The 10,693-nt window shown below is 40.9% G+C and overlaps 1 protein-coding gene across 2 annotated transcripts; it reads left to right on the top strand.

The window, feature by feature from the left end:
• Positions 1-4,111: 4,111 nt before the first annotated feature.
• smim13 (small integral membrane protein 13) lies at positions 4,112-10,693 on the top strand. Of its 2 annotated transcripts, XM_041809934.1 has the most exons (3): positions 4,112-4,355; positions 4,510-4,600; positions 8,064-10,693. In XM_041809934.1, the coding sequence occupies exons 2-3, from the start codon at positions 4,525-4,527 to the stop codon at positions 8,249-8,251; spliced, it is 264 nt and encodes an 87-aa protein (XP_041665868.1). In that variant the 5' UTR covers positions 4,112-4,355; positions 4,510-4,524; the 3' UTR covers positions 8,252-10,693. The 2 variants fall into 2 exon arrangements, with proteins under 2 accessions (XP_041665868.1, XP_041665867.1); XM_041809933.1 differs by having other exon boundaries at positions 4,112-4,600.

The following is a 10,693-nucleotide window of genomic DNA, read 5'->3' as shown; positions in this document are numbered from 1 at the left end:
GACAGCTAGACTGTCCTCTCTGGTATGATATGCTGTTTTTAAAGAGGTTGTGTCTGAACTAAACTAGCAAAAGTAAGAAAATTAGTGTTTGGTAGATTATTGCTTTGTTGCTTCTTTGATATAAATCTTGTACCATTGGACCGCCTGTTTATTTCCCTTTTAAAGGAAGTCACATTGGTAAAGAACATGCATTTGTGGGATGAGCAGCAGAGCTGAGTATGTGAAATGAAAGATTTGCCAAATCTTCTCTGCCAATGCCAAACAGCTCATTTTGCTATTGCTATTCACTCATGTTTTGAGCTTCTGGTATGTTTAGGTGCTGATAATCAGGTACCATTTGGGATCAGCAGTTGGGTCATAGGGTCAAAGTGTAGAGAAGACACAGAGAACGCTGTGCTGAGTGCTGCACCGATAGAGAAACATGTTTTGTTGGAGGCCGTGTGATGGTGTAGGGTGGCATCTCCCTCCCTGGAAAACAAGGCTTGTCATCATTGGAAATATTGAGATCAGATTCTGCAACCAGTGGCAATCCCATATCTCCACAGTCTGGGACAGAACTCTGTCCTGAGTGGGGTTTACCAGAGACTACCTCCAAAATTTGGGAAGAGAGAGGATGGAATGGCCTACCAGAAGCCCTGATCTCAACCCCATTGAACACTTGTGGGATCAGCTTGGGCATGCTGTTCATGCCAGAGTGACCACCACAACCACATTGGCTGCCTTGTGACAAATGCTGGTTGAAGAATGGGCTGCCATCCCATAGCAGTGTGTGACCAGGCTGGTGAGCAGTATGAGACGTTGCCAGGCTGTTGTGGCTGGGGCTCCTGTTTGTTAAATGGATTTTTATATTGCCAATGTTTCTTCAGACTTCAATCATCCAACCCACCAAACAACACCAAACAAGAGTTATTAGTAGAATAAGCTGTTTGGCATTGGCAGAGAAGATTTGGCAATTTTTTCATGGGTGCAACCCACATACTCAGCTCTGCTGCTCATCCCACAAATGCATGTTCCTTAAAAACGTGTCATGGAACAGAAAGACATCTTGCACCCTGCAGGGCTCCAAAATAATTATTTATTGCACCAATGTGATGTTTCGAGCAGAGTAGCTCTGTCTGATGAAGAGATACTCTGTTCGAAACATCACGTTGGTGCAATAAACAATTATATTTCTGGAGTGTGCGTGACGTCTTTCTGTTCCATGTCAGTCTCTTTTTCGGCTCAGCACCTGCACACCTAGGTTTGGACGTGCGTGTAGACGTTTTTTCCTTAAAAACATGTCACCATTTAGAGGGGAAATAACAGACTTTCCAGCAGTGTTAGATTTATGGCAGAGAAACATTGTTACAACACAGAAATACTCTACTAAACAAAAATGTCCTTACTTTATGTGCTGGGTTTATTTCAACTTTAATTTACTTGAGTAAAACAGTCTTGTACTTTTTCTACCTCTGCTTGTATGTGACCTTTATGATGCAGCTTAATGGAAATTAAACAGGTTTTATCTTCTTTATAAACTGCTTGGTTGAATGGTTGAAGCACACAGATCAGCCACATCCTCAGAATGACTTCAGAAAGAGGTCAACAGATCTCTGTTGGCTTATATGTAAAAATAATGCCACCTGTTGGATATTATGAGTTAGTGCAGCCATGCTTTCAAGCATTGTGAATTTATAGTTTCTTAAGTTGTCTTACCATCTCTTTCTTTTGTAGGGTTCTTTTTAACTTTGGTGTTGAAATATGCCACTTAAAAACTTACTGTATCCAAAATATAAAATAATTATTATATGACATCTATATTAACCCCGCTGTCTATCTGAACCATTTTTTTAGTATTGTGATTTGTTTGACAGTACAGTTGTATGACTGAATCTTCCTCAAGTTGAGGAGCCAATTTACAGGTTTCCTGTAGAATCTTAAGTGTAAAAAAATTCTGATTTTTACCTGTAGGTTGATAATGTAAAGTAACATCAGCACAGTTCCATATGCTAAGGTTACAGTAACATCATTAAAGTAAAAATGAACAGCAAAGTTGAACTTAAAAATTTCTTTCAAAGCTTCTGTTAGGAACTTTTCTATTGTTTTGTTTGGCTTTGGTGCCCCATGTGGACAAAGAGTTACCTCCATTGCCTGCTTAATAGGTTTTCTCTAGGGTTACCAGGGTTTTGTACTTAAGACATGCTTACACATTTATAAATGTTCAATTATTTCAGAGGCAATTAATACATAGTAGCATGAATCTGAATATGAGGGTGTAACAAGCTTTGTGCTATAAAGGAGGAGGCTGGGGTGGAGGTCAAGCTTTGCCAGCAGCAGTGTGGTGCATCAGCACTGATTCAAGCAGGGATTAGTGAGAAGTATGTCATATTTAAATGGATACCCACGTTGACACAATTTTGAATAATTTGCATAAAATCTCTGCTGCAAAAAATGAATATATTGAACGTTTTTTTGACACATTTCAAGTTAAAGAAATATTGCTACCTCTGTGATTAGTAAATTGCAGCACGTCATATTGTAATTTAATCTAATTTGTGATTAATTGACCAGCCCTAATTCAGATGAAACTTCAGTGACAGTTTGATATGAATAAATTATAAAAACTTCACTGAGAGAAACTACAAGATTAGAGCAAATATTTTATTTGCATAAGCATGTTTAATAAAGTTTTTTCACTTGTAAAGTGGGGCAAACCAGAGCACCTGGAGGAAACCCAAAAGATAATTAAAGGCCTTGAAGAAGTCACTTGAACAGTTTTGACAAGTGACTTACTTTTCTCTGTTGGTGGCCTCATTTTTTGCGCTTTTTATTGCGCTTTTTATAGCCACCATTCTTCTGGGTGGTCTTATTGGGGCTGGATTTTTCTGTGGCTGCAGAGTTAACAGCAGCAGTGTCTTCTTTGGCTGCCAGCTGACCAACAGCAGTTTCCAAATTTGGCCTTTGGTTGACCAATAGCAGTTTCTGCTTCAGCTTTTGGTTGACCAATAGCAGTTTCTGCTTCAGCCTTTGCTTGACCAATAGCAGTTTCTGCTTTGGCCTCCAGCTGACCAATAGCAGTTCCTGCTTTGGCCCTTGGCAGACCAGCAGCACTTTCTGCTTCAGCTTTTGGTTGACCAATAGCAGTTTCTGCTTCGGCCTTCGGTTGACCAACAGCAGGTTCTGCTTTGGCCCTCAGGACACCATTAAGAGTTTTTGCCATGGCCTCCAGCAGCAGTGTCTGCTTTAGCCTTCGGTTGACCATTAGCAGTTTTTACTTTGGCCCTCGGCTGACCAGCAGTCGTGTCTTACTTGGCCTCCACCTGGCCAGCTGTTGCTTGCCTGGCTGACATTACTTTCTTCTTGGGCTGCCAAAAAACTCTGCAGATCAATCCAAAAATAGACAGAAACTTGTCTTTTGATACTGTCAACAGAGCTGTAAGTCTCCGTCTAGCCATGCCATAGATCGCTACATAGTCCAAAGACAAAAAATAAGCCATAATTTTTGCCTTTTTCACCCAAAAATACATTTTTGTGTAGCGCATGTAATACTGGACTGGCTTTGGGAGGGAGGGTAGATGTGAAAGCAGGCTGGGAGACCGACGACTCTTCTCTCCTTGATCTCTCTGCTTGTCTCCACTTTCAAAATCATTTTTCTACAGCAATTTCAGACAAGTGTCCTTTGCAGCTGACAAGTCAAACCTCGCAGGTGATTCAGTGTCAGACCTGGGAGGATAACACTATAACTGAGGAGAAAGCATCAGAAATGGAAACACTCTATAAATATTTAAAGACATGCGAACCCCACACAGACAGAGCCCACTATCAGCTTGAATTGCCGACTAAAAACCCGTAAATACTAAATAGGCGTCGCTAGGCCGTTTACTGGGGGCTGACGCCACCCTAAACTGTTCATCAGCTCCTAAAAGTAAATACAATAAAATCAGTGTTGAAAATAATTAAGAAATGCACCACAGCGTTACGTTACTTTCTGCTTATAATTGTAAAAGTTGGTTAGAAGTGACACATTTGCCAAGTTACCTCTCAGCTTCGAAAAACCAATCGACGAACGTTTATTTTCAGAAGACTACAATACCCATATGTCCAACAACTCTTGCGCAGGCGCAGTGTTAGTCGGTATCATGACGCTGGTTATGTTGTCTTAACCCAGTTACTGTAGCTACTGCTGTCTTGTTTGAGGGAACTCGTGAACAAATGAAGCAGTTATGTAGCTCACCGGAGGAGGACTTTACCCTGCTGTGACCAGCTATCTTCACCTGCTGTGACAGGCCTCACTCGGCTCGCTACACTACAGAGGCTCCGTCTGACACCCAGCTAGCTAACTAGCTAGCTAGCCACACACGCTAGCAAACAAGCAGGTGTGAGTCCTGCGATGTGCTGCTGTTTGTTTTTCTCGTCTCGGCTGGCTTTCTAACTCAGCTGTCGGGCGTGTAATCTTGTTATTTTTCGTGGCTGTGGAGTGAAGAAGGAAATAAACCGCATACTCTCAGTGTTTGCTGTTGTCGCCATCAGGGCTCCAGTTTAAAGATGTGGCAAAGTGTCGGACTCACACTGCTGGTCATTGTGGCCACACTTGTCTGTGCTCTGCTCTTCATGCTGTTTGGTAAGTCTACGCCACATAACCTCAATAAGTTACTTACATAACTCCCTCTGTTGCTGCTATAGCTCGTTGTAGTCGGGTTGGAGAGCTAGAGGCCTATAATAGTTCAACACAGTGCTACAAAGAGGCTGACAGCTAATTAGTGGGCTGATTGTGAAACTCTTTTTGACCATAATTTTTTTTTTATAGAAGTCTCTTTACAGTCGGTTAGGGTGCACTGAGTATTCAAATAAAAGTTTTGATCGCAGTAAGGAGTTTCTATTTTTAACCTGAGCAGAGGAGTCTGACACAGGACTGATCATAAACATGGCTGCTCCTTCTTTAAGCCTACAGGTGTATGTTCACAATCATACACAGAGTATGGACTCTGTCTGACAAACCCGTTTAACACTATCAGGACACACCGGTTTAACACAGAAAATCCAGATAACAGAGCAGGAGAAAAAAGATAAAATGTGCCTCTTCTCACATGGTATTATTAGCTGTACTATATAAGAGAAGTAATATTGTTACTGTTATTAAAAAGACCTATGTAACCAATATGTGGTAATTTCTCATGAACTTGCAAAGCAGACAGATTGGCCAGGTTCCATGTCAGTCATCAGGCAAATCCATCTTGCAATGCTCTGATCTGAAACTGTGCCAGGTCTAAGAATGGACCCGACCAGTCAGCATTATCTGAGGAGAAGGAGGTGGTGGCTACAGGCTGGGTTTAGATGTGCTGGAAGCCAATAGCTATGGCTGCCACCAGTGTAGCAATTAGCTCTAATGTAGCTGTAGTATGGTAGCATTAAATAAAGAGCACTGAAAGCTTTTCATGACAGAAGAGATGTTTTTGCACTTCTTTCCACCTGCTTCAGCATGAGTTCGCAACAGTTATGGGTTGGGTTTAGTTTTACTGCTGGTCAAGCAGTTAGACCCCTATATAATCGTATTATGGCAGCACTTTTTTACCAGAACTGGGTCACATTTCTTTATTAAAACACAAGGAAAGAGCCCCAATGAGAGCTTCAATTGGCAGAGAAGCTGGTTTTGAGCTTCTCCTGACCGACCTTGGCATGAGTTTTTTTTTTCACCTACAAGCTCCACTGTTCATAAACTATGACAGCTCCTGTCTGTCGAGTTCAGGTTACTACCGGAGCGGCGCATGCCTTTATCTTGTTCCTCTGATTGTCCCGTAACGAATGTGACAAACAGAAAGCTTATCCATTCACCTTCTGAGATTTTTTTATTTTTTTTTGAAAAGTCTTGTCCTTCCCAAATATTTTGTGTGGGAGGTTTTCCAGATTAATGTTTTATACATCCATGGAATGCATATTTTAAACAGTCTGTCTGGTGTGTCAGGTTGAATTTTTCATTTTCAATAACTGAAAATTGCAAGAAAACTCTTACACACTGTCTTAATCGGAGAAATGTTCCCAAATGTGTCCTTAATTTAAAAAAGAAAGCCAAAAAGTCAGAAACTGTGTGTGTAGACCTGAAATGTAGCTAAAGTTGCTGATTAATCCAAATAGTCTGTGTTTATGTATTTTATAGGGCTATTAGGAAAAACTTGAGTAAAAGTTTAATTACATTGCATCCCTGCTTTCTAGTCCATATGAATGAAATCATTTTGCATACAGTGCATCAGAGCAGTTTTTCGAAAAGGTGCAGCAGTTACGGAAATTAGTGTAGGTACTAGTGTTTGAAATAACAAATTAGCCAATGCAGATAACAATGCAGTGTTTTTTTATTACTTTATTAGTGTAAGAGCCCAAATATGCCAATCGGCAGTTAGGTGTACTAATGCTAGCATCTGATTGATTGTACTCGGCAGATTAACAGTAGCAGCTGGTAGCTGTTCAGGCCGCATTATTTACCAGTACTAATGTTAGGTTGCTGCATCAGTGTATCTCTAATTATAAGCAAATGCTTTTTACTCTGGTGCAAAAAAAGCGACTTATTTTAAATTTTATTGAAGGGATAGCCCTTTGAGATGAGTTATCGTGTTTTCAAGGATCCCCACGAGTGCATCCACTCTCTTTACTATTGATGTCTTATACATGTAGTAAGGTTTTAATTATAAAAATATTGTGCTTTTTTTTAAATTGACAGTCTGACACATGAGAGTCTTTGCTGTTTAAGATAGGGAGTAACAGTATTACTAGCATGACATTGGTACAGGAATATATTAGCTCAAAAAGTTAGTCATAGCTATAAACATTCTGCTGATGTTTACAACCAACACATTGGCTGTAAACATCAGCCTGTATCAGCTTTAACTATTGGCCATGTGTATAAATAAGTTTGTGGAGTTTTTAGGAAAGACCAACAGACAATTTGTGTGCTGAAGTCTTTATCTGTGTTCATCATCATTTCTGAACCTTAACATGTGTTTTAGTGTAGAAATTTAAGACTGAACCTAGGATATAGCTGTTGAACCTTAACCTGCAATTTCCACATACGGCGACTGTGCCACGCACCAAAGCGCCGCAGGTTTGCTCTGACCAAAAGCGAACGACCTAGCCCAGAGCGCTGGGCTAGAGCGCTGTTGGATGCAGCCCTGACCGTTGGGCAGAGATCCCAGGAGAACTGCCAGTTCACACAGGAATAGTATGTCAACAGCGGACTATTTTACCTTTTGGGGTTAATTTATCAGTCTGTGCATTGTGTTGTACTTTGAAAGAACCAGATATTTTATGCTTGTGACTTCCTGTTTAGAGCTTTCTGATCAATGGGAATTGACATGGTTTGGCAGCGTCCAGCGCTGAAAATAGGCCTGAAGTGTATTCGAACGAAGCGGGGTGGCGTTCTAGAGACGCACCGCATCTGTACTGGAGCGCTGGCTGTGGAACTGCTCTGATAGACTAGAGAGGGAGCGATGTGCTCCACAGTACGATTTACTGGCGGATCGTAGCGCGGTCGCTGTTTGTGGAAATTGGAGGTGAGAGTTCCTTTAATATCCAAACGCGTTTCTCCCTAAGGACAAAAAAAATCAACATCCTAAATCAGCTGTAAAAATAATAAATATTCATGTTTTTTCCTACTTTCAATGAGTCTATCTTTAAAACTACTTCAATCCTGAAAAATGTATATCAAATACTAATTATATTTTGGGGATTTTAACCCTTTAAAGGCTTGTATGTGTACACAGCTCCACAGTTTTTAATAGAACAAAATCACCAAAACTTCAATAAAATACACACACACAGTTTTCACACACTAACCATTATCCAACATCAATAGCGACACGCTTATTTCAATATCGAGGCACTCTTGCAGAAAACAAAAAGTTTGAAATTTTGCAGCATGCTTTGAATGGGAAAAAGTAGCACCATCTGGTGGACAAATATAAAAATTAAAAATCAAAAGCGAGTATCTTAAAAGAAATCTTAAAATAAAGGAATGCATTAGTTTAAACTAAGATAAATGTGAGATCAAAAATGCATTTTTAATGGTTTCTTTTTCCTCGTCTTTCCCTCATCAGGTTGGTATGTCGTCTGGCAGCTCTTCCTGTCAAAGTTTAAATTCTTGCGTGAGCTTGTTGGGGACGCCAGCACCCCGCAAGCAGAGTCGCAGCCGTCCGAAACCAAGAGTGAACGAACAGCTAACGCCTCGACGAGGAATCGGCCCAGGACCACACGCCAAAGAGTCGCCGCTGCAGAAAGCACTTAGACACGTACTACAAACTCACTGTGACTGCTCATCAGCCCTGGACACACGACTCTGTCATCAGCCCTCCTCTTCAACAAAACACTTTACACTGACCAGGCAGATCTCCTGGTTCAAAGGGAAAAGCCATTACTGTCCATTTCTTATGTTTACCAACCTACAGTCATGTGTGTACTGTGCAGTGAGTCTGGGGGCTCCACTCATCCTCCTTCTGCAGTAGTGACAGCTGCTTTCATGAGCCCACGCTGCTTCCTGCCACAACATGGAGTACAAAGATCCTTCATCATATAGAGACATTCGTTTATCTTTTATTTACATGTTTTAATCTTGTATTTTGTAACACAAGTGAGTGTTTTTTTGAAGGAGGCTAGTGGATAAATGTCAAAAACTAGCTTGTCTACATCATTTCAACAACGGAAACAGTGATTTATAAAACTGACAGTTTATTTTCTTTAGATAAGTAAGAAAGTGCAATGAAAGGAATGTTAAAGCTACCATTTCGTAGTTTTCCTGCTCAGTAGATTTTGGAGGAAGTGGAGACTGTCTCGCTAAGGAGATAATGGCCCTAAAAGCCTCCAAGTAAGACGACAAATGGCGCAACTTCATTCCAGTTGTGTGAAATGTGACCTTTTTCTTCCAACTTCTTCTTTTTTTTTCAGAAAATTAATTTTGTACTTGAAGAGTCAGGAGAAAGTTTTAAGGAAATGACTGTTGGTGTTCAGTAGCAGCTCAAGACATCAGGCGTTTTCAGACCAGACTATTCAGAGGCACCACCCAATCCAGACACTACAGACTGCTGAGGCCTTTTTTTAAAGTTCGATTAACATAGTCCAGCTGGGCTTTGATGAAGCAAACCTATATTAGTTAAGTACACATGAAGGCTTTGTGGAGTCCTCTTTTCATGAAGGTTTAATGCTAAAACATGTTTTTATTCCTTTCAGATTTAGATCCTCCAACAGCACTGTAACAAAGCTCCACTCTAAATATGCCTTTGTACTTTGATATTGGCTATATTATGGTGTAATTTTGGTGTCCCTGTCATTCCACAACATTATGGAGTTTCAGAGGCAACAAAGGCAGGCATTACAGGGGTGTATACAGCCTTTCATGAATAAATAAACACCACCGTCTCGCCAGCTTGACTCTAAAGTAAGCGTGTCATGCCAGGCAATGTCTCTTACATTTTTGCTTTATTATTTGTATATACAGTTCTTGCAGAACTTTTGGACATGTTTTGGCCAAAATTTTAGGCTGAAGTAGGCCGTAGGTGTGGCGGGTAAGCATGGCCTAGGATACTGTATTACCAGGGGTGAAATGGACTGGGCAATAGAAATGCCATTGGGCTTGACCCTGACCCCCTCAGTACTAGGTTGTGGCACATCAGGCCAAGTGATGAATTCTTAGCACCATACATGCCTGAAACTTCTGCACATGCTGTAAAAATCAGCATTTTAACATGGGGTGTGTGTGATTTCAAGTGTTTGTGCAGCCTCTAGCAGTTAAGAGGCGTTAAACTGACGAGATGAGAGTGTAGTTCTCTGTACGAGTGTATGTCTGTCTGTGGTTGTGTTTACATGCTGTGGTCTCGTGGTTCCACCTCACCCTAACACAGTTTGAAATTACACCAATATTACACTATGCAGAATTCAAATGAATGTACAAAGGCACAGTAATGGCAAGTGGCTTCATTGAAACACTCTAAAAAGGACTATAGACATGCCGTTATGGAATCAATACTTAAAGTAAAAAGATGTTGAGCAATCACAATCTAAAAAAACTCAATATCACACCTTGAACCAACCATATGAAAACATGTTAAGTGTTTATGCAGGGCTGTAAAAGAGCCTAAAAGACACCTGTTCCCAAAGTTACAGACATCTTGATGAAAAAGTTCTTCCTTGACAGTTAACACTATCACAGCCCCTGTGTGTTTAACTTTTATGTTATAGCCGTGTGTAAAACTGCTGCCACATTTCTTTGGGGTTGGCTTTAGCAGCTCATTTGTTGGACAAATCAATGCTTACATCCTTAAACATGATGTCTTTAAGGATCAGTTAAAAGGGTTGGGGTCCTCAGACTGTTCTAAGAGTTTTGACGAAGCTCCTGTGGTCTGAAAGCACCTGATGGCAGCTGATCTTGGGGGGGCTATGACATGATGCTGACGTCTGAACCGCTCCTGCTCCCTGTGCCTCTGTCTGCTCCAGTGCCTGTCTATGTGGCATCCACTGTTTGTTACACGGCCCCTTTTTTGTAAAAGCGACTGCTTCCTGTCATTACAGGGAAGGTTAAAGCTGACCAGGGCCTCGTCAATATTTATGTGAAACTCTCCCTCCAGGTAAAACTCGTGTAACTCTTGCACCTTTTTATCAGCAGTGATTCTTTTTTTCTTCAGTGGAGCAGAAGCTTCAAATAAAAATGGACATTAAAAACAGCATTTGGTCCTCT

Source organism: Cheilinus undulatus, linkage group 16 (genome assembly GCF_018320785.1).
Source record: "Cheilinus undulatus linkage group 16, ASM1832078v1, whole genome shotgun sequence".
Classification (NCBI taxonomy): Eukaryota; Metazoa; Chordata; class Actinopteri; order Labriformes; family Labridae; genus Cheilinus; species Cheilinus undulatus.
The sequence above is the reverse complement of the archived record's forward strand: the minus strand, read 5'-3'. Positions and strand labels throughout refer to the sequence as shown.

Bases quoted from the DNA above. Each gene is read 5' to 3' on its own strand.
- smim13 (XM_041809934.1), top strand. From the start codon at position 4,525: ATGTGGCAAAGTGTCGGACTCACACTGCTGGTCATTGTGGCCACACTT. The intron at 4,601-8,063 runs GTAAGTCTACGC...TTCCCTCATCAG, and splicing joins TCTGCTCTTCATGCTGTTTG to GTTGGTATGTCGTCTGGCAG.